This window comes from Dipodomys merriami, unplaced genomic scaffold (genome assembly GCF_024711535.1).
Source record: "Dipodomys merriami isolate MVZ:Mamm:240054 unplaced genomic scaffold, mDipMer1.0.p SCAF_3, whole genome shotgun sequence".
In the NCBI taxonomy this organism is placed as follows: domain Eukaryota; kingdom Metazoa; phylum Chordata; class Mammalia; order Rodentia; family Heteromyidae; genus Dipodomys; species Dipodomys merriami.
This window is the reverse complement of record NW_027204492.1, coordinates 109,343,325-109,367,954: the sequence shown is the minus strand read 5'-3', so window position 1 is coordinate 109,367,954 and position 24,630 is coordinate 109,343,325. Positions and strand designations below refer to the sequence as shown.

General features: G+C 39.2%; 1 protein-coding gene across 5 annotated transcripts in view; it reads right to left on the bottom strand.

Moving 5' to 3' along the window:
* Nucleotides 1–24,630, bottom strand: part of Bclaf3 (BCLAF1 and THRAP3 family member 3) — a 59,858-nt gene that overhangs the window by 21,792 nt on the left and 13,436 nt on the right. For all 5 annotated transcript variants that reach the window (XM_070040772.1, XM_070040773.1, XM_070040771.1 and 2 more), the window contains exons 2-7: nucleotides 23,427–23,501; nucleotides 17,691–18,260; nucleotides 16,660–17,319; nucleotides 4,829–5,004; nucleotides 2,264–2,378; nucleotides 1,535–1,598 (exon numbers count right to left, since the gene is read on the bottom strand). In XM_070040772.1, coding sequence (XP_069896873.1) covers nucleotides 1,535–1,598; nucleotides 2,264–2,378; nucleotides 4,829–5,004; nucleotides 16,660–17,319; nucleotides 17,691–18,260; nucleotides 23,427–23,467 — 1,626 coding nt within the window. In that variant the 5' untranslated portion in view covers nucleotides 23,468–23,501. The remainder of the gene's footprint in view (nucleotides 1–1,534; nucleotides 1,599–2,263; nucleotides 2,379–4,828; nucleotides 5,005–16,659; nucleotides 17,320–17,690; nucleotides 18,261–23,426; nucleotides 23,502–24,630) is intronic.

Below are 24,630 nucleotides of genomic sequence, written 5' to 3'. Positions count from 1 at the left end.
TATGAAAATGGAGGCAAATTAAATGTAAAAATAATTTAAAGGGGAAGGAAAGGCTGATTAAATTATGGCAAATGTGAAACCACTGAAATCAATAAATACTATGTAGAAGTCAACATGAAAAACACTTTTTGAAAAAAAAGTTAGGGGTTGGAGGCATGGCTCAGTTGGTAGAATGTGCTAATGAGTGAAATCATCAGGTACCAAGTCCTGCTCTTGACCCAAAAAAGAAGAGAAAAGAAAAGAAAAGAAGTTAATTGAAACTTAAAAATTCTCAATCATAAAAGGTCATGGGGAATCCAGCGCTTTTACATAAAAGGAATAAATACTATGATGGATTAAGGGGGGAAGTATATGAAAATAGAACAATGGAACCTCCTGAAATAGTATTTGAAAGGAGAAGAGAGTAAGGGGGAGTGATAACTGCCTGTATAGCCAATATATGCTAATAAAAAAGCATACAAAAGTGCTTATACTACAATAGTGACTATGTTAAAATGCAATATATAAGATTGCAAAGATAAATACTATTTTGTTTTAGATAAATTATAGATGAAATTTAAAGTCCTCAAATTTCCTTAAGATACATACTTTGATATTTAGAAAGTTTCTGAAAATACCGTTAAATAAACTAACCTATTTCTACAAGTATAAAGATAATTATTTTATAAGTAAAAAATATTTATCAGGCTGGGTGCCAGTAGCTCATAGCTATAATCCTAGCTGCTCAGGAGGCTGAGATCTGAGGATCATGGTCCAAAGCCAGCCTGTGCAGAAAAGTCCATGAGATTCTTATCTCCAATTAACCATCAGAAAATTGGAAGTGGCACTATGGCTCAAGTAGTAGAGCGCTAGCCTTGATCTGAAGAGTGCAGGGACAGCACCAAGGTCCAGAGTTCAAGCCCCATGACCAACAAAAAAAATATTTACCAGTTGTATTACTCTCATATACTTTATTCTTAATGAATACTTTAGCAATTCTTTTTGAACTTGACATACTTAAAAAAAATTTCTTCTTCCCTGGCTAGTCAAGATAGTCTTTCTAAAGAGTAAAGAAATGGTAGTGAGGAGGTTAATATAAAGAACAAGATAATAAGGAAATATAGTATTTTCCATAATTTTGCTAATATATATTCCAAAGAATCTTTCATACATTCCACGGTAAATAGAGGACAGTATCAAAGGAAACTTAGTTCCTTTGCATTCATTTCACATATAATTTAAAAATACATTCCACACGTCTACATTGGAAAAATAAGGATGGAACCTACTTCCACAAACTTACTTTGGGGAGTTTTGGAGTATCAAATGCTGCATTTTTGTATTCAATTTATAAAGTTGTTATCCTTAGGGACTGTCCTTCTTCAGTAACATTTTGCCTTTTGTCACTTGACCAATAATCAAAATCATTTAAAGCCTTTTTCAAATTTCAAGTTCCTAGGTCTCAAACCTTCATGCGTTTAAACTCCTCTTGTTAAAGTATACCAACAAGAAGATCAACAAGAAGATTCTTTCATCAAAAATCACAGTCACTTACCTTATCTGGTTCATATACCATAATTTGCTTACTTTGAAGATCAGCCAAAGACATATCTATTCTCCTAAAATAATAAAGGCATATTATAATGAAATAATTATATACTAACATCTACCACAGAAAAGAATCTGAAATAAAGCAGGTATGATGTTGTGTTTCTTCGACTATATGGAGTTTCTCAGGACATATATATTCTGTGAACCATATTACAAGGAAGTTTTAGTGGTTCTCAAATCACCATTCTGTGTAACTTCAAACTTTGTTCTGCTGATATATTACCTTCTAACATTGATCCAACTCAACTCACAAGACAGGGTACACCACCTGCTAGACAAGTGCAAGCAAAAGATATGTTTTCATCCTGCTGATCTGAGAACAGTCATTTGTGACTACATGAAGCAGCTCATGTTTTCAATGGCTTAACAATTGCCTTTCATTCTTCCAGTGATAACTTCAAAAGCCAACTACTATAGACACAGAACCTAAGTTGGGAAGATATTTTAAAGTCATACACATTTAAGCAATGTTAATCAATGGCTTTAATGGAATCTATTTCATTGAAATGCATTGGCCCAGATGTTGTTTGGGTTGGTCCATTTGTTATGTAGAAAATTCATTCCTAGAGTATACAGCAAGCCAAGGTGAGCAAGCTCAGAAGCAGCACCTTTCCAAATCTGTTGTAAGGCTTATTTCCATGAGCTAAGTGGGAACATACCAATCAATTATTACCTGTGAATTTCTGGATCTGAATTCAATTTAATTTCATTTACGTCTGCTTCATGTATGTTTCGAATTTTTGAGAAACGCTCATGTAGAGTAATTTCAGGCATTGGAAAATAATTTGCTGAAAAATGAAACAAATAGTTTTATCTCAATGTAAAACTGATTCCACTCAAAAGACTGAACATAAGCACATGAAGTGACAATAAAAAAAGACATCCAATTCATTTTCTCTTGAAAATAAATGGGACTAAATTTACTCTGTAAACTAATTTGTAGTGTTCATGTGTTTTTCTAAACCCTACAAGAGTTGAAAAATTACCCTGAGGCACCACACATTCTAAATAAATACTACATGTTATGTTTACATATCATAGAAGTTATTCCAATGCCGTTTAAATTTAACATTAACTGGAGTTCATGAGGACATTTTTTCTTGGTAGTGTCAAAGTTTGAACTTAGAGCCTCACACTTAGGAGGCAGGCACTCATCCATGTGAGCCATGCTCCTCTCCCCATGAATCACCGCACTCAGCTTATTGACTGAGATAGAGGCTCACTATGCTTTTTTTTTTTGGCACCAGTACTGGGTCTTAAACTCAGGGCCTGGGCCCTGCTATTTAGCTTGGCTATTTAGCTCAAGGCTGGCTCTCAACCACCTAAGCCACAGCTCCACTTCCAGAATTATATTATTATTATTATTAATTATTATTATTATTGCTGCCAGTCCTGGGCTTGAACTCAGTGCCTGGGCTCTGTTCCTGAGCTTCCCTGTGCTCAAGGCTAGAGCTCTACCACTTGAGCCACAGCAACACTTCTGTCTTTTTCTGAGGACTTTCCTGCCCAGGCTGGCTTCAAACCGTGATCTTCGGATTTCAGTCTCCTGAGTAGCTAGGATTACAGACATGAGCCACTGGCACCCGGCTTCAGCATTATTTTGATGGTTAATTGGAAATAAGAGTTTCATGGACCTTCCTGTTCAGGCAGGCTCCAAACTCTGATCCTCAGATCTCAGCCTCCTGAGCAGCTAGGATCACAGGCATAAGCCACCAAACACCTAGTTCTTACTATACTTTTTTCCCCCTCAAATCACCATCCTCCAAATTTTCACTTCCTGAATTACTGGAATTACAGATGTAGGCCATCTTGTCTATTCTAGCTTTCTCTCTGATATAGGGTCTTGTCAATTTTTTGTTTGGGCTCCTCTCAAACTATGACTATCTCTGCCTTCATGAAGAAATTTTCAAATTAGCTGTTACAAGCTTATAATAGGATGGCAAGGAGGATATACTTCAGCCATCAGGATTGTAGAAAAGCATTTTTACCAGCACAAGAAAGAATAAAATAAAAATTTGAAATTCTTCAAGATATACAACCTCTAATATCCATAATTACCTTATTTTTGCTGTTACTGGGGAAAGTTGTTCTACATCACTGAATTTTCCAATTAATGAAAACTTGCCAAGAGCAAAACCAATTTTAAGCATTTATTATGTAATTCTCTATATCATAAAGTATGCCAAGGAAACTGAAATCTTTCATTGAGCACTTACTTAGCAACCTCCTTGTGGCACACTGTCCCAAGGAATGCCCTAAGGAACTTTAAGAATATCACAGAAGAGCCAGGTACCCATGGCTCACACCTGTAATCCTAGCTACTCAGGAGGCTGAGAGCCGAGGATTGCAGTTCAAAGCCAACCAGGGCAGGGAAGTCCATGAGACTCTTATCTCTAATAAACCACCAGAAAACTGGAAGTGGTACTATAGCTCAAGTGGTAGAGTTGTTAGCCTTGACCTGAAGAGCTCAAGGACAGCACCCAGGCCCAGAGTTCAAGCCCCACGATCGAGAAAAAAAATATTACAAAAGGGATGGGAGGGAAAAACTAGGAGAGACTGAGGGAAGTGGTGACATTGTCCAAAAAGAAATGTACACTTTACCTGACCTATGTCACTGTAACCCCTCTGTACATCACCTTTAAAATAACAATAAACATTTTTTAAAGAATATCACAAAATAACCTACATTTCCAAATTACTTGGGTTTCCTATCTTTCTTCTTCCTCCTTGTTAGGCTCTAGGTTAATGCTTCTCACTGTTCTCACTCTCTTTTGCAGCAAGTTCTCCTAGCTTATGATTTCTAACCTAATAGCAGCTGAATTTTCAGTAGAAAGTTACTGAGAATATAAAGAATGAGGCTTTTGATTTCTTAAAAAAAGACTCCCTAATTCATTATCTGTTTGCAATGAAATGTTAGTAACTAGTCAACTGTATCATAGTTATTTACCTACGATATATCTATCATGAAAAGTCAGTAGGTAGGCTGGACACAGTGGCTCATGCCTATAATCTCAGCTAGATGGGAGATAGAGGTAGAAGGATCACAGTCTAGAGCTGGCCCCAGGCCAAAAGAATAAGATTCCATCTGAAAATTAACTGTGACAAAAAAGGCTAGGGGCATGACTCGAGGTAAAGAGACTAGCAAATGTAAAGCCTTCAGTTTAAGCTTCAGTACTGCCAAAAAAAGCCATTACATTATTTTTCTGTTATCCCTAACAGATGTGTAAAATATACCAACCTTTAACTTGATGGATTATTGCTATGATTTCCTGAGCAAATTCTTCTGTAGCTTTGTTTTCAGTATTCTGAGATGAGTCAAGATGTTCAAAAACTGGATGAAAGTCCTCATTTTTTCTACCAACGGCAACCAAATCATATGACATCTGTCTCTCTGTAGAAAGGCTAGAAGCAATCCTAGAATAATTTAAAATGTTTTAAAACTATTTGTCTATGGAAAAATTTATTAAAAATTAAGATAATTAAATAAAATACACCTTTTTTAATTAGGTACTAAGTTATATGCTATAAAACATGCAAGTAACAAGTAGGAAAAATAGCTACAGATACATAGTGTAGAGTTCTTTTTAAATCAGAGGTTAGAAAATATTTGACATTTAAATAATTAAAGCCTCAAAATTCAAAGTGAATATTTTTGTGCTGGTCCTGGGGCTTGAGCTTGGCCTGGGCATGTACCGTTCCTCTGCTTTTTTTGCACAAAGCTACAGCTCTGCTACTTGAGCCAGAGCCCCATTTCTGGCTTCTTGATGGTTAATTGGAGATAGGAGTCTAATGAAATTTTCTTCCCAGGATCTCTCTGAATCACAATAGTCAGACCTCAGCCTCTAGTACAGCTAAGATTATAAGGCATGAGCCACAGTCTCCTGGCTTAAGCATTTTTAGCTCTAAAAATACAAGGCATTAAAGACATTTAATATGCAATAATAACAATTAGAAATTTTTCTTCTACTGGCAAAAACATTTTTTTAAATCTAACAAGATTTTACTATGCCGAAATACTACCAACTTTAAAAACTGATATCAAATCCAAGCACCAGTGGCACAGGCCTGTAATCCTAGCTACTCAGGAGGCTGAGATCTGAGGATCATTGTTCAAAGCCAGCCCGGGCAGGAATGTCTGTGAGGCTCTTATCTCCAATTAACCACCAGAAAACCGGAAGTGGTGCTGTGGCTCAAATGGCAAAGCACTCATCTTAAGCTGAAGAGCTCAGGGACATCACCCAGGCCCAGAGTTCAAGTCCCACAACAACCAAAAAAAAAAAAAAAACTGATATCAAACATAAAAACTGTTCTGATGATCAAAATCTTTATGCCTCTATCAGTAATAAGAAGCTTAGAAGAATAGGTTGAAACTGAACACTGTAAAGAAGTTAATTTGATTATAAAGTCCCACTAAACTTAGAAAACAGTCTTAGTCGTTTGCAAAAACATGATCATTAACATCAATTACAGTGTTCACCCTGAATGTACCCTTAGAGGAAAAAAAAGAAATGTTGCATCTTCATTTCAGCTATTTTACCACTTTAATGCCATCTGAGTCTTTATTACTTTTGGTAAGAACTATAAAGGAAGGATTATGATATACAGTTAACAATTACTGATGATTTAGCAAACACCAAACATAGGCGCTAAACAATTATTACCTTATAGTAGCCTTATGGGAAAGGTGCAAAAGACTGACACACAGATGTCTTCATTGTCTTTTTTTATATAACGAAGATTGAATATTCAAATGAATATCAGTCTCTCAAATTTCACAATGGAAAACTATACCCTATTCTAAGAATACTGCTATTGTCCTAAAACGACTCTGAAATTCTTCACTTGGTGGAAGTTTATGCACTACAGAAGGAAATGTCTCATTATTTTATACTTATATCTCATTTGGATCCAAAATGATACTAATCACCTTGCATCCATCTTACTTTTCTGTATTTGACTCTAAATTCCTTTTGGCTTTCCTCTCCCAAAATCAAGCTTATTGTCGAAAGACATGAGATTTAAAAATTACTGGAGTACTCGAGTACATTCCAGGATCTGAAGACAAACTGAAAAGAAAGCCCCAATATATGTTTTCAATAAGAGCAGCAGCATCGGAGTAAGTGTTATGCTACTGTGCAACAAAAAGCAATTGGATATCTATGTTTTAGGGAACAAGTGCATTCATGTACAGTTACTCATAAATATAAAACTGTTCCAAGGTACTGGTGGGCTTACAGTTATTCTTTAAAAAATTAATTCAGACCTCCAGAACAAGGCAAAACTCCTTTGTATAATTAAAATATGCAAATTAAAATAAATACATTAAAAATTAAATACACTATATTGACACAACTTGTAGGTGGGGACAGGAAGGAAAAACTGGGAGAGAGAAGGAAGGTGGATGTTGTCCAAAAAGAAATAAACTCACTACCTGACTTATGGTTTTGTTTTGGTTATTTTTGGGTCCGGTCGTGGGGCCTGAACTCTGGGCCTGGGCGCTGTCCCTCAGCTTTTCACCTCAAGGCTAGCACTCTACCACTTGAGCCACAGCGCCACTTCCGGCTTTTTTTTCTGCATATGTGGTGCTAAGGAATCGAACCCAGGGCCTCATGCATGTAAGACAAACGCTCTACCACTGAGCCACTTCCCAGTCCACTACCTAACTTATGAAACTATAACCACTCTGTAAATCACCTTGTGATAACAATTTAAAAATTAAAGAAAAATAAAGATTAATAAAAATTAAAATGTGCCAGCTGGGTGCTGGTGGCTCATGCCTGTAATCCTAGCTACTCAGAAGGCTAAGATCTGAGGATTGTGGTTCAAAGCCAGCCTGGGCAAGAAAGTCCATGAGACTCTTATCTCCAATAAACCACTAGAATACCAGAAGTGGCACTGTCGCTCAAGTGGTAGCATGCTCGCCTGGAGCTGAAGCTTAGGGACCGTGCCCAGGCCCAGAGTTCAAGCCCCACGACAGAAAAAAAAAATTAAAATGTAACTCCTAACAAAATGATTGTGTCTTCTTTTGTGCTAGTACTGGGACTTGAATTCAGGGACTAGGCAATGTTCCTGAGCTTGTTCACTCAAGGCTGGTACTTTACCACTTGAACAACAGCTCCACTTTCAGCTTTTTGGTGGTTAGAGATAATGGATTTGTCTGCCCTGGCTGGCTTCAAACCATGATCCTCAGATCTCATCCTCCTGAATTATCTAGGATTAGAAGCATGAACCATTAAAGTCTGGCTTTAAGTGCCGTTTTATAACTTATCAGAGGAAAGGCTTCCATCTGACTTTGTGTACTCCTTGTTCTCCCTGCCAAAGCAGAAACATGCAAAATGATTATGCATTTTGCATTTTGTTCCTAGATTCATTAGGACTTTATTTAGAAGGACCATTTCTCTTCTTTCCTCCTTATTTGCTCCAAGCTTCCCACTGTGTATCTGACAACTAGCTTAAGAGACATTTACTGATAAAAAGCAAGAACAGCCCATACCAACCACTACTAACAAGAATTACAATTACTGTTCTCTCATTTTATTTTGTCCTTTTAAGAGAAAAGGTTTTTGATTCCTTCTAATGATGCAAGGGAGGGAGAAGGAATTTAGCCAATATACCAGGACAAGTACTCAGTTTTCAAAGGGGCTGGATGTTACAAAAAGCTTGCTCTATAGGGGGAAAAAAGAAAGCTAATTTTAGAACAATTTATAGGACAATAGTAATTTTTTGGCAATATTGGGTTCTCATGCTTACAGGCAAGCGCTCTACCCTACAGCAACACTTCTAATCCCTTTTTGTACTGGTCATTTTCAAGATAGGTTCTTGCTTTATTTTTCTCCCATAGTAAGGATGATAAGCACATGCCATTACACCTGGCCATTTATGGAAATGGAATCTCTTATGAACTTTTAGGCGTGGACTGGAATCAAAGCACAATATCCACTCCTATCCTTCTCCCAAGTAGTTAGGGGTACAAGCTTGAGGCACTGCACCAGACAACATATCTAAATGGAACTATAAAAAAAAAATTTTGGCGCTGGAAATGTGGCTTAGTGGTAGAGTGCTTGCCTAGCAGACATGAAGCCTTGGGTTTGATTCCTCAGTATCACATAAACAGAAAAAGCCAGAAGTGGCACTGTGGCTCAAGTGGTAGAGTGCTAGCCTTAAGCAAGAGAGGCTCAAAGACAGAGCCTAGACCCTGAGTTTAAGCCCCAGGATTGGCAAAAAAAATTTCTCCACGGGGAGAAATCACTTAATAAAGGGTCCCAAGTTTTCACTCAAACAATTATTAAAACTTACTTGTAGCTGGGCACCAGGGGATCATACCTGTAATCCTAGCCATTCAGGAGGCTAAGATCTGAGGATTCTGAATCAAACTCAGCCCAGGCAGACAAATCTGTGAGATTCTTTATCTCCAATTAACCAGCAAAAAAAACTGGAAGTGGAGCTGTAGTGGTGGTAAGAGCACCAGCCTTGAACAAAATAGCTAAGAGGAGTGCCCTTGTCCTGAGTTCTAGCCCCAGTACTGACACATGTAGATGAATGCACGAACACACACACACACACACACACACACACACACACACACACACACACACACACACACACACACACACACACACACACACACACACACACACACACAATTATTGGCATAACTCTTGTCCTAACTCCATGCCCAAACCTCAATCCATAGGATGCTGTAGTTTACTTTGAAGTTAGATTTAATTTCTGAAATTTTAATGTTTATACTTATCATAAGTTAAAACTTATCCTGCTGTTTTCTCACTATAAAAATTTTAGTTAAGAGGCTGGGAAGGTGGCTCAGTGGTAAAGTACTTGCCTTGCATACATGAGGCCCTGGGTTCGATTCCTCAGTACCACATAAGCAGAAAAAGCTGGAAGTGGCGCTGTGGCTCAAGTGGTAGAGTGCTAGCCTTGAGCTAAAGAGCTGAGGGACAGCGCCCAAGCCCAGAGTTCAGGCCCTATGACTGACCAAAAAACCAAAAAAAGTTAAAAATCTTAAAGGTAATATTGGGCACTAGTTATTCATTACGTAATCCTAGCTACTGAGGAGGCCAAGATCCAAAAGACTATGGTTTGAAGCAAGTAGGGGAAAAAAATCCTTGAGACACCACCCCAAAACAACCAGCAAAAAACAGGGTTGGAGGCATGGCTAAAGTGGTTAAGCAACAGTCAACCAAGCATGGTGAGTGCAAGGCTTTGCATTCAAAACCCTGTATTGTCAAAAAAAAAAAAACCACCTTAAAAGGCATTTTTGCCATAAGAGAAACCCTCTTTAAACCTGAAAGTGAACAATCGTTGTAAGCATTTACATTTGTAAATCAAAGCCCCTGTTTATACTTTCCTTGTCATCATTTCCTACGATGGAATAACAAGTTAATAATTTTAGGAAAACCCCCAAAATAAATAGTTAAATTGAAAAGACCAAATGTTCTTATTTGAAATACATTTTGGACAGTTTTTAAAATTAAAATATAGCCCCAGGGCTGGGAAGTTGGCTCAGTGGTAGAGCGCTTGCCTTGCATGCCTGAGGGCCTGGGTTCGATTCCTCAGCACCACATAAGCAAAAAGAAAAAAAAAGCCGGAAGTGGCGCTGTGGCTCAAGTGGTAGGGCACTAGCCTTGAGCTAAAGAGCTGAGGGACAGTGCTCAGGCCCAGAGTTCAGGCCCCACAACCGGACCAAAATATATATATATATATAGCCCCAAACCTGAATTGTAATACTATTTCTAGTACTGGTATCATTCTCTCTCATTTTTCCTGTTCTCTTCTCTGAGGACACTTTCGCTGATGCTCTCTCTGAGTGTAGGACATAACTAAGAAAACATAAAAAGTGACATTAGGCCATGGTGGCTCACATCTGTAATCCTAGCTACTCAGGAGGCTGAGATCTAAGACTCATGGTTCAAAGCCAGCCTGGGTACACAAATCTGGACTCTATTCAATTGACCAGCAAAATGGAGTTGTGGCCAAAGTGGTAGTGTCATCCTTAAGAGTAAAAGCTAAGCAACAGCAAGAGGACCTGAGTTCAAGCCTTGAGCCACAGAACTGGAACCAAAAAAAGGAAAGAAAAAAGAACAAATGTGGGGCTAGGAATGTTGCTTAGTGGTAGAGTGCTTGCCTAGAATATGTGAAGCCCCAGGCTCAATTCCTCAGTACCACATAAACAGAAAAGGCCAGAAGTAGTGCTGTGGCTCAAGTGGTAGAGGGCTAGCCTTGAGCAAAAGAAGCTCAGAGACAGTACCTCGGCCCTGAGTTCCACCCCCAGGACTGGCAAAAAAAAAAAAAAAGATGGGTGCCAGTGGTTCACACTTACAATCCTAGCTACTCAGAAGGCTGAGATCTGAGGATCGTGGTTCAAAGCCAGCCAGGGCAGAAAACTCCCTGTGAAAACCATTCAAAAACTGGAGGTGGCCCTATGACTCACGTGGTAGAACACTAGCCTTGAGCATATCTAAGGCTCAGAGTTTAAGAGGCCCTGAGTTCAAGCCCCAGGACAGGGGAAAAAAATTTAAAGGAAAACAAAAAACAATAAATCAGCAGGGCGCCAGTGGCTCATGCCTGTAATGCTAGCTACTCAAGTGGCTGAGATCTGAGCCAGCCCAGGTAGGAAAGTCCAAAAGACTCTTATCTCCAATTAACCAGCAAAAAACTGGTTAGAGCTGTGGCTCAAGTGGTAAAGTATCAGCCTTGAGTAATAAAGATAAAGGACAGCACCCAGCCCCTGAATTCAAGCCCTAGTGAGTACACACACACACACACACACACACACACACACACACACACACACACACACACACACACACACACACACACACACACACACACACACACACACACACACACACACACACACACACACATCAGATTCTCCTACCTTGGGGAATCTTATGCAACAAAAAGCCACATGAGACGTACAAACATTTCCTTTCTTTCGTTTTTTTTTTGAAATACAATCTCATGATATAGACCTTCTGCACTTACATGACATTTCTATCACAGCCTCCTTAGGAACTGGGACTACAGGTGCATACTACTGTGCCCATCTAAAGTTTTCCTTTGTTTCCTTCCAAATAGTAACTAACATTTTATATAACATCCTATAATTAATAAAGTATTTCCTCAATTATTTGTTTCTATCTTCCTAAGAATGCATTTAGCTATGGTTATGGAGACAACTACTCCTCTAATTCAGTATCTCATTACCTTTTTTTTGTTTTAGTCAGTTGTGGGACTTGAATTCAAGGTCTGGGCTCTGTCCCTGAGCTCTTTCACTCAAGGTTAGTATATTACCACTTGAGTCACAGCGCCACTTCTGGCTTTTTCTGAATAATTTGTTGGAGATCGGAGTCTCTCAGACTTTCCTGTCTAGGCTGGCTTTGAACTGCAATCCTCAGATCTCAGCCTCCTGAGTAGGCAGGATTATAGGTGTGAACCACCAATGCCCAGCTCTCATTACCTTTTTAACAAAAGTCTTTCAATGGACCTTGCCAGTCCAACCACCTATTCAATCTACCTCCGAGACAATAACCCTTTGGCAGTCAAAACTGAGTTGCTTAGGGAAGGGGTGATATTGTCCAAAAAGAAATGTACTCATTACCTGACTTATATAACTGCAACCCTTCTGTTCATCACTTTTATAATAAAAAATTTTTTAATTAAAACTGAAAAAAAGAAAACTGAGTCACCTGTCCTCTCCTATCAGCTAATACAGGTTGAGTATCTCTAATCAGAAAAAAATTTTGAACAATTTTTGAATGCCAACATGGTATCAACAAGCAGAAAATTCCTTATGTGACAGATCACAGTCAAAATACAGACATATAGCCAGGCACAAGGACTCATGCCTATAATCTCAGCTACTCAGGGGCTGGAAATTAGGAAGATAAATCTTCAAGATCAGTCCTGGCAAAAAGTTAGCAAGGCAATATCTGAACAAAAAAAAATCTAGGTATGATAGTACACACCTGTAATCTTCACCTGTAATGATCAATATTAATGGATGGGAAAGTGTTTGATATAAAAAAATTCTCCACCTATTATTTCCTCTCTAGCTGAACAGTGCCCATCAAAAGTGAATTTGTGATTAAGCTTCCTTCCTTTAATCCTAGTTATGGGTTTTCCCATTGTTCTCTACCTTGAAGCATCCATTTCCTTTGTGTCAAGACTCTGATGTCCTGAGGTCCATCACCACTTAATCTCCTCTTAGAATGGAGAAAGACCTGATGGTGGTAGGGAGATCTTTTTCCTCTTTCAGGGAGGTCTTATTTGTATCTCCTTACAATGGCCAGAAAAGACTGAGACAAATGTAGTTGACATGTTCAGTCCCCTTTCTTATACTAGGTGTCTTGTATCAGCATCTCAAGAAATAAAAGCATCAGCTCTAGCTTATTCTGCTATTGAAAATAGCAATAGACTCCTCCTTTCCATCTTCTTCCCCTTCTTCTCTCCTCCTTCATTGCACTTCCTATCTAGCCTAGGATCTGTCTTGGCTGACCTACCAACAATAAAGCAATACCTTCCTTCATCTACCTCAAGACTTACAGATGTGCACAACAGTTCATGTTTTGTATAACAAGCTTAGTTGAAAATTTCATATTGTGATTCCCTAACTCATATTCTGAAACATATCTAATTATGACTCATATGTACTTTCTACTTTCAAAAATGAGGTTTCTGACAGAGTGAGTCACTAGAAAAAAGTCTTTGTAAACAGAAGTACTGTCTATGCAGCGAACATTCGAGCATCTATCTACTGCAGTTCTAGATACAACTCGAACTCTAAGTCACTAGGTGATAAGTTTGTTTTCAACCATACTAATAACTGGAAAAACAAATATCAACATTTGACCAGAGCTAAGCAAACCAATGCAAAAAGTTAGCCAGTCTTGGCTAGTCTTTCAAAAAAAGTGGATAAACTGTCTAAATAAACAAGTACATTTCTCTCTGTATTCCATGATTATTTAATGTTTTCTAGAAAATAAAATTCTAGTGTACATTAATAGTTGAAAACACAATTCTACTGAGGATGTCAGCTACTTTTGTTTTATACATTCATATATAATCAAATCTGCACTTCATTCATCAATAAATAATTATAATCAAAGAGAAAGACTTGTTGACTATGATACTTGATCAAACTGAAAAGATGCATATAGTTGTTCATTATTTGCTCTTGGGTCTTTGGATAAGGAGGACTGCAGCAAGGCTCTCCATTATACAAGTCATCCTGCAAGCTCTGCTCAGGCATCCAATAACATATGCAGCCAAGCCACAGTGAGAGCATGACATTTTCCAAAATTATAGCTTAGAAATTCAAAACAAAAGTCCATTTGGGGAAACTCATTTTTGTGACACATGATAAAACTCCCATTTCTATCAAATCATAAAATTAACAGTATGGTATCTTACGTGAAACCTATTAAACTAAAACCTTTCAAAATTGGCATTACTAATATTCTTTTTTTTTTGTTGGTTGTGGGGCTTGAACTCTGGGCCTGGGCTCTGTCCCTGAGCTCTTCAGCTCAAGGTCAGTGCTCTACCACTTGAGCCACAGCACCACTTCCGGTTTTCTGGTGGTCAATTGGAGATAAGTCTCATGGACTTTCTTGCCTGGGCTGGCTTTGAACCGTGATCCTCAGATCTCAGCCTCCTGAGTATCGAGGATTACAGGCATGAGCCACTGACGCCTGGCACTAATAATCTTTAAGAGTGCTACAATTTACTAATTTCTTTTCACACATATAAATATACAAATATATGTTTTTAAATATTATCTGTAAGTGTAATGCACAAAAGAACATCATACAGGAGTACTGATCTAACTTTAAGAAGAGGAACAGGGGCTGGGAAGGTGGGTCAGTAGTAGAGTACTTGCCTTGTTACTGAGGATCAAAACCACTTGTTTCAAAACTAGCCCAGGCAAGAAAGCCTGTGAAACTCTTATCTCCAATTAAGCACCAAAACTGCCCAACAAGGAGCTGTGGCTCAAGTAATAGAGTGTTAGCCCTGAGCAAAATAGCTCAGGGACAGCGCCCAGGCCATGAGTTTGAGCCTTAGGACCAGCGTGCGCGCGCGCACGCGCACGCACGCACACACACACACACACACACACACACACACAGGTTAGAGCTGTGGCTCAAGTGGTAAAGTATCAGCCTTGAGTGATAAAGATAAAGGACAGCACCCAGCCCCTGAATTCAAGCCCTAGTGAGTGCACACACACACACACACACACACACACACACACACACTATATATATATATATATATATATATATATATATATGCACATCTAAAATACCATGATGAAACCCCTTTGCACAAATAAAAAAAACCCAGAAGAATGAATGAGGATGAATATGCTTGAGTAGTTTACTTACATGTATGAAAAGAACAATAATGCCTGTTGAAATTCTCTCAAGAAGGGAGGAGTGGAAGAGAAAGTGACAAAGGAGGTGAGTTTAACTGGGATACATTACACACATGTATGGAAATATCACAATGAAACTCCTCCTATATGATGATAATGTACGTTAATAAAAGTATAAAAAAAATCTTGAGCTTATCCACCCCCACACACTCTCCCATCTTAATCTTTTGGCTTTATTTCATGGTTTTGATTCAAATACAAATAGGAGTCAAGTGTGAATATGGGTGCATCAAATTATTTTCATTTTCATTGATATACTACTAGTGCATTAGCTAATGGAAAGATGTAGCTGATGTAGCCAACTATATACTACCTCATTATTCTCAGAATCCATAAGAAGGTAATATTTATAATAGAATAAAATGTGAGTTTGCTTAGGAAAGTATAAATTACAATAGTCAGAAGGAGGAGGTGGGGAAGGCCAAGTAGGGGAGGATGGAGTGGGAGGCAGAAGATGAAAAAAGATGACAAGAAGGAAGAATAAGGAAGAAGATAATTAAAAACTGAAGATAAGGAAACAAAGAAGAAACTGAGTGACAGCGGCTCATTCCTATAATTCCACATACCCAGAGGGTTGAGATCTAGAACTCCAGTTCAAAGCCAGCCCAGGCAGAAAAAGTCCATGAGACTCTATTTCCAAAACATCCAGCAAAATGCTGAACTGGAAGCAAGGCTCAAGTGGCAGAGCACCAGCCATTAACAAAAATACTGAGCAAGAGCATGAAGCCGGAGTTCAAGTCCCAGTACCAGAAAAGAAAAATAATTAAGAGATAAAGCAAATGTCTTATAAATAAGCATACTCCCAGAGTATAGTCCAATTTCTTCTACCTGGGAGAATCTGTCAGTTAAAACCAGTCATTGTAAGATGGCAATAGGAATCACATTAAGTCACCTGCATCTTGGAGTCACAAGGAGACACATGGTTTGAGATCAAGCCACTGACATAGCCAAGTCACTTCATTTCTTAGGATCTCACCTTTCTCTATAAAACTAGGACCTGCTCAAAAATCTTATGAATGTCACACAACAGGGAACACAAGCGCTGAAAAACTGCAAGGAGTAAGACCTAAACTTTACCTAGCCTATCCCTAGATAAGAAAAATCTGGCAGCATAAAAATGCATGTGTGCCAGTAGCTCATACCTGTAATCTTAGTTACTCAAGAGGGTGAGCTAGGGAGATTGTGGTTCAAAGTCAGGCCTAGCAGAAAAGTCAGTGAGAGTCCTATCCCTAATTTACAAGCAAAAACCAGAGGTAGATCTGTGGCTCAAGTGGTAGAATCCCAGCCTTGAGCAAAACAGCTAAGGGACAGTGCCCAGACTCTGAGTTCAAGCCTCAGTACCAGCACAAAAAAATAAATGTAGGTGTTCATGAAGAGGAACAACTAACTCCATGGAATGCCCAGTACTCAGACTGATCTGAATATAGGCTTTGCAAACAAGCAGATATGAGTCCTATTACAACTGCAGGATTTATCCTCATTTTAAGGAAAAATTCAGGTGCTCTCTATACCAACAATGGACTCTATAAACAACACTACAAATTCTATTTTTAAAGCTAAAATAAAGGTAGCAGAAACATTAAATATCATAAAGAAAAAAAAAACAAAGATAATACCTGGATGTGTCTACAGCTGTCTTCACATTTAATTTAACTGTAAGCAATTGCTTCTTAAAATTAACAGATGATGGTTTCTCATCAGCAAGTTTACTTGTATCGGGTTGGCTACCAGAAAAGTTGTTCTCTTTTCTGCAATCCTCATCTTTTCTTATTTTTCTCTTCTGTTTGTCATTATAAGACTTCAAATCCATTTCACTTTTACTTGAATGACTACTGGAAATGTGTGCTCTCTTAGATGATTTAAGAGATTCTTTGACTTGTTTATCTTCATTCTCTCTCCCTCTTGCAGCATTTAAACAGTCTGACTCTCTATTTACAGAGCCTTTTTGAGAATTGTATTTTCTAACTTCTTCTTTCAAGTACTTCTGAGTTCTTCCATCAGAAAAGTCCTGGTGGTCATCTGAGGGCTTATGATGTTTGTGTCGATAGTCATAAGATACTTTGGTTGATGAACTGGTCTCTGGGTATTCCTTCCCAGAATATCGGTGAGTTTGGAGTCCAAAGTTCCACTGATCTGTCTTTTCTTGATGAGATGGAAGAGAATGTTTGGGCTTCCACTTTGGGATTCTGGCAGGCTCTCTGTTTTCGTACTTCACCATGTCTTTAGATCTTTTTGATGTGTGTCCATGTTTTCCAAAATCACGATCCTCAGGATACCTGTGTTGACATAAAGCAGTTTATACTTGCACTACAGAGAAGAAAGTGAGAATTTACACGTGTAGAATGTTGGGAAGAATGGCTTTAAATGTAGAACGCAGTGGCAAGATAATCTATAATCCCTCAAGCCAATTCATAGAAGTACAAGGTAGTTAAAGAGGAAAACACCTTTAAAAATATTATAGCCATCAACACGATCTACTCAAAAGAAAAATATTTTACTACTACCAGTAGACCATAACTAAATTACACTGCTTTTTATCTTTTGAGACAAAAGCTTTTCAAGGTGGTTATCTTCAACCATAAAGTAAACAGATTTTTTTCACTTGAGGCTTTATATCAAATTACCCAGGTTTAATGTTTTCTTATACCTCTTCGGAAAAGAGCTCCTTGCGTCAAAGTCTTGTGAGCCTCTTCGGGGTGACTTGGAATATCTTTCTTCTTGTGTCCTCTTGTGTCGCAATTCATCTTCATGCCACTTTCCTTCTAATCTAAGGGAATCTGCTATTGGCCTCTCAGGTGGTTTCCCTCCTCTCCCACTTTCTCTAACTCTGTGGTCATCAGAAGTATACCTTCCTTGCATTTTCTGGGGATAACAATTCCTCTCATGCTCTATGTAGGGTGCACCCTCTGAGTGTGTGGGCAAGTACTGAGATCTTCTGTTACCATCCCCTCTTCCAACTGAGTATACTCGGTGAGGCTTATGTGTGTGAACATTTTCTAAAGAGTTCCTTATGTTTGGGGTAGGTGGTCTATGTTCATATGGCTGGTAATAAAGACGTCCACGAGAGAGATTCCTTGATTTACTCTGTCCATGTTTCTCGTTGTCCATTCTCCAAGCAACAGGTCTTTTCGTATCTTTTCTATAGTCACAGTTATAATGCCCATGACAATGTCTTTGCTTGTGGTACTCAACGTTGCTAGGTCGCGGTGATAAAGACCTACACAAACAAACACAAAGGAGTTAAGTCCATTTTTCAAAAATAAACTACATTTGTCTTAATATGATCTCCCTAAATCATAGACATTTCCTTTGCTTCTCCCACGGGAACTAAATCCACAAATTTGCTCTACTGTGCATTCTGAACTGTACATTTGAAGGTCTGATACTGATATTACCCTAGTCAACAAGCATACTCTTTCCATATGAACTAATGAATTCCATATGCACATCAAAATGAGCTGAATATACCTGTCCTATATAGCAGGATCTATTCTGGATACATGTATTGAAAAGCAGATGCAGGGACTTCAACAAAAGGGCCACTGAGAAAAGTTCATATTATGTTCACTAGTCAAGTAAAAGAACAAGTAGAAATAGGTTCACATGAAACACGTAGAGCAAGGCACTGGTGGCTCAGGCCTGTAATCATAGCTACTCATGAGGTTGAGACCTAAGCACAGTGTTGCGAAGGCAACAGAGAAGCCCACGAAGGTTTGATTTCCAATTAACCACCAGAAAACCAGAAATTGAGCTGTGGCTCAAAGTGCCAGAGCATGAGCCCTGAGCAAGAAACTTCAGGGACAGCACTCAGCTCCTGAATTCAAGGCCAACAATTAACAACAACAACAACAAGAACAAAAGCACATAGAAGAGTGTCAAGAAGACTGAATAGGGCCCGGCGCTGGTGGCTCATGCCTGTAATCTTAGCTACTCAGGAGGCTGAGATCTGAGGATCATGATTAAAAGCCAGCCCAGGCAGGAAAGTCTGTGTGACTCTTATCTCCAATAAACTACCAGAAAACTGGAAGTGGCGATGTGGCTCAAGTGGTTGGGCACTACTAGCCTTGAGCTGAAGAGCTGAGGGACAGCATTCAGGCCCAGAGTTCAAGCCCCATGACCGACAAAGAAAATTAAAAAAAGAAGTGGCGCTGTGGCTCAGTGGTAGAGTGCTAGTCTTGAGCAAAAGCAGCTCAGGGACAGTGCCCAGGCCCTGAGTTCAAGCCCCAGGACTGGCAAAAAAAAAATCACAATCTATTTGGAGCTGGGAAGGTGGCTCAGTGGTAGAGCACTTGCCTTGCATGCATGAGGCCCTGGGTTCGATTCCTCAGCACCACATAAGCAAAAAGAAGAAAAAGAAAATATCTACCAATTGATTAGAAGTGCACAAATAAAAGTATTGATTTTAAAAAAATTAAAAAAAAAGAAGACTGAATAGGAACTCTAAAATTAAATTACATTCTAATATTCAATAGACCACAATCCAAACTGGGGCCAAAGACTGGTTCAATAATTTCCCCAACTGATTGTCTATTCTCTTCCTATTCTCTTGTATCAAGAAAAAAGAAATATACATGTGCTGGGCACCAGTGGCTCACACCTATAACCTTAGCTACTTAGGAGGCTGAGATCTGAGGATCCTGGCTCAAAGTCAGGCTGGGCAGACAAATTCATTAGACTCATATCTCCAATTAACCAGCAAAAAGCCAGAAGAACTGTGGGGTTCAAGTGGTAGAGTGACAGCCTTAGCAAAAAAGCCAACTGAGACCATAAAGCCCTGAGTTTAAACCCCAATACCAACACAAAAAAAAGGGGGGAAAAGAAGAGAAAAAATGAAACACGGGCTGGGAAGGTGGCTCAGTGGTAGAGCTCTTGCCTTGCATGCATGAGGCCCTGGGTTCGATTCCTCAGCACCACATAAGCAAAACGAAAAAAGCCAGAAGTGGCACTGTGGCTCAAGTGGTAGAGCGCTAGCCTTGAGCTGAAGAGCTGAGGGACAGTTCCCAGGCCCAGAGTTCAGGCCCCACGACCGGACCCAAAAAAAAAAAAAAGAAAAGAAAAGAAACACGTGCAACAGGTAGCAAGAGGAGGGGAAGAGAACTGTAACACTTTGAGGCCTGGTTTGTCCATAAATATTTCTAGCACAGATGAGTTGTTTTACTTTCTCCTCCCTCACACATCAACTTCAAGATGTGCTATCCAAATAGAGCTTAAATGTAGCCATAAGAGATAGCAAGCACATCCCTTCAGTATGCACATACTGGTACCTCAGCATTGCAAACACAAAGCCTTGTATTCTCACTGAGGATGGAGGCTCTTATCTAGGGAAACTCATTTGGGTTATCCAAATTTACAGATTATAGAGGAGTGCCACTGTCAGGAGAACAATAAGGCTTTACTTTGGTGTCAAAAGACGTTTCCAATTTCTTAAACTCCTCCCTAAGGGTTTGATATATTCTAATCAACAAGAAAGCTATTCCTTTTTTTTTTTTTTTTTGGTCCGGTTGTGGGGCCTGAACTCTGGGCCTGAGCACTGTCCCTCAGCTCTTCAGCTCAAGGCTAGTGCTCTACCACTTGAGCCACAGCGCCACTTCCGGCTTTTTTCTTTTTGCTTATGTGGTGCTGAGGAATCGAACCCAGGGCCTCAGGCATGCAAGGCAAGCGCTCTACCACTGAGCCAACTTCCCAGCCCGAAAGCTATTCTTGAAGTTTGTATCGCCCTCTCTAGAAGCTGCCATGGAGTTGGAGCAAATGTGACTGGATCTCTTTCAGTGACAAATCTGTGTCATCTATACAAGAAAGGAGGAAAATCTACTTTCCTCAGGTACTCACTGGGTCATACATATACATTATATGCATGTAAGTTTTATAAATATACATTATATGAATATATGGAAATATCATAATGAAACTCCTTTGTACAATTAATTTATACCAATAATTGTTTTATTTTGTTGGTCATGGGGGGCTTGGGCACTGTCCCTCAGCACTTCAGCTCAAGGCAAGTGCTCTCTACCACTTGAGCCACAGCACCACTTCCAGTTTTCTGGTAGTTAATTGGAGACCAGAGTCTCATGGACATTCCTGCCCAGGCTGGCTTTGAACCATGATCCTCAGATCTTAGCCTCCTGAGTAGCTAGGATTACAGGTGTGAGCCACCGGTACCTGGCTAATAATTGTTTTAAAAGAAAGAAACTCGGGGCTGGGAATGTGGCTTAGTGGTAGAGGGCTTGCCTTGCATACATGAAGCCCTGGGTTCGATTCCTCAGTACCAAATAAGCAGAAAAAGCCAGAAGTGGCAACTGTGGCTCAAGTCGTAGAGTGCTAGCCTTGAGCAAAAGGAGCTCAAGGACAGTGCTTAGGCCCTGAGTTCAAGCCCCAGGACTGGCAAAAAAAAAAGAAAGAAACTCCGACTGGAAGCATGGTTTAAGGGGTAGAATTCCAGCTTTGGGCAAGAAAGCTGAGTCAGACTACAAAGCCTAGAGTTCAAACTCTGGTAAAAGGGAGAAAGAAGGAGAGAGAAGAGGAGGAAAGGGAAGGGAGGGAAGAATAGAGAGGCATAGGGAGGAATAGGGAGGACAGGGAGAAGAGGGAAAAGAAGGAAAGGGGAAAGAAAGGAAAATGGAAAATGAAACAACTCTGCCATCCAGCTGGCCACATTTCATCTCAGGATGGAAAGCAACTATAGCTTGACTAGAGGCTAGAAAATTTCATCTCTCTCACTACTAAGGGAAAAAGCTGACAGAGGTAGAAATCTTTGAGACTGAATGAAATACTCAAGAACTAAGTTTAATCCTTACTTCATATTAAAAACTCTTTTAAGAGCCAGGTGCTGGTGGCTCTTATCTAAATCCTAGGGACTCAGGAGATTGAGATCTGAGTATCATGGTTCAAAACCAGCCCAGGTAGGAACGTCAGTGAGACTCTTATCTCCAATTAACTACCAGAAAACTAGAAGTGGCCCCTGTGGCTCAAGTGGTACAGCACTTGCCTTGGGCTTAAGAGGTTCAGGGACAGCACCCAGGTCCAGAGTTCAAGCTCCATTACCAAAAATGAAAACAAAACAAAACAAAAACCTCTTTTGAGGCAGGGCACCAGTGGCTCACATCTGTAATCCTATCTACTCAGGAGGCTGAGATCTGAAATCACACTTCAAAGCCAGCCTGAGCAGGAAAGTTTATGAGACTCTGTTCTCCAATTAACTACCAGAAAAGCCAAAAGTGGAGCTGTGGTTCAAGCAATAGAGTACCAGCCTTGAACAAATAAGCCCAGGGACAGCACCAAGGCCTGGAAGTTCAGGCCTCAGGACCATAGAATATACTTTCTTGTCTAGCACCCACTTTTTTCTACAGACAGTAACTGGGATGGTTACTATCATTTTCAATTCTCCTAAAGAGATGAAAAGCGACCCAAGGAGTCTATTGGGAAACAATTCTCCACAGTCTCTTGAGTTCTGCATGCCTTGTGAGTAGAGACACTGCCAGCTTTTGTTCCAAAGCAAACAACCTTGGAAATAGAGTCTCCCTTAGGAATAGAGGACTGATTTGTTTGCTACTCAGGAAAACAAGATAGTGCCTCATCCTAGGTAAAAACTGGGAGGGTTTGTCAGCAGCTCTTTCTGGGGAATTCAAGTTCCTCAGCTATTTCATTATCTCACTGCCTAGAATGTTACCCTACAACTTTGTATCATCTACTCAGGCAGCTCCTGTGCAGTACTAACCCTTCAAAGACCTGGGAGCTTCAAGAACATGAAATTCAAGCAGCTTGCTATTCTGTGGGTAATAAATGTCTTCATCAGATCTAATTCATGGGTGTCTTGTGGAAGGCCAATGCTTGCAAGCAGGGTAAAATATCAGACCTTTATAGCTCTTGACAAATAAATCCAAAAAAGGAATATAGAAATCAAGCCTTAAGCCTGGAAGGGGCTCAGGTGCCCCTCAGCAGAGCCTAATACAAAAAAGCGAAAGAGGCCAAATGCTAGTGGCTCACGCTTGTAATTCTAGCTACTGAGGAGACTGAGATCTGAGAATTGAGGTTCAAAACCAACCTGGGCAGCAAAGTGTATTAACCACCAGAAAACTGGAAGTAGAGCTGTAGCTCAAAGTGACAGAGTCCTACTCTTGAGCACAAAAGCTCAGGGACAGTGCCCAGGCCCTGAGTTCAAGCCCCACAATTGACATCAAAAATGGAAACAAAATGAATTCTGAGATACCTTTCCAATTAAAATCATTTATTTCTTTATCGTTCCCTTTATTCTGAAGCTTGTCCTCATTACAATTGGTCTTGTGAATTATAAATTGAAAACAATTGAAGAATTAATTGATTAGTTATTGCATTATCAAAATGAATAGCATAGTAGCCAAGTTAAAAACTAAGAATTATTTACCTATGTTTCCATCTTGGGGATCTTGATCGTGACCGTGCCATCCTTTGACATGTAAGCCACTATCCACTTCTTCTACTGTAAAGAAATACAATATTAGTAAGTTTGTAGAAAGAGCCTCAAGATGCTCTAAAACATAGTGAGTATTACTACGAGGAGCTTACTCCCTCTGTACTTCTGTTTGCCAATATGTAAAATGGGCATGATGACAATAGCACCCACCTTCCTGGAATTTTGTCAGGATAAAATAAATTAAATCAGAAACCAGCAAACATCCTCGGTAAAGGGTCACATACTATTTTCGGTTTTGCAGCTATATACGATCTTTTTCTAATTTGCTACTTCTGTTTTTGTAAAATAACTCCTTAAAATGTAAAAACATGCTAGGCGCTAGTGTCTCACACTTGTAATCCTAGCTACTCAGAAGGCTGAGATCTGAGGATCAAAGTTCAAAGTAAGTCAGAGCAGAAAAGCCTGTGGGACTATTATCTCCATTAAACTACTCAGAAAAAGGCAGAAGTGGTGCTGTGGCTCACATGGTAGACTAGCCTTGAGAAAAAGACTCTCAGGGACAATGTGTAGGCCCTGAATTCAAGTCCCAGGACTTGCAAAAAAAATTCAAACATGATTAGACCTCTTCAAAATATGATTTAAGTGTAACACATATCAGATTTAAAAGACATGATCAAAAATATTATAAAATATTTCATTAATATATTCTTTTTTGTGTGAGTGCCTAACAGTGCTCATGATTCCTTTTTTAAATTTACTTTATTGTTACTATAGAGGTAATATACAGTGGGGTTACCTTTACATGAGTCAGGTAAGAAGTACATTTCCTTTTGTACAGTGTCATCTGTTCCCTCATTCTGTCCCATTCTATCCCTCCTATCTCCACCCACGATCATTACTATATTCTTAGGATCGTTACATATTAAAATTATTATTTTGGGTATACTGGGTTAAATATGCTATTCTTAAATTTTAAACTGGAAAATAAAATTTAAAAACCATTTAAGCTCAAAAGCTAAAGAAAAATAGGTCTGCCCAGACTAATACACTTTGATGACTTCTGTGTTAAACTACAAAAAAACTTCGTTAGTATGTGGCACATAACAACTGCTAAATAAGTATTCCAGAAAGAGGAAAATTTAATTATCCAGAATTAATCTGATACAACAATTGCTACCCTCTCATTTTGCCATAT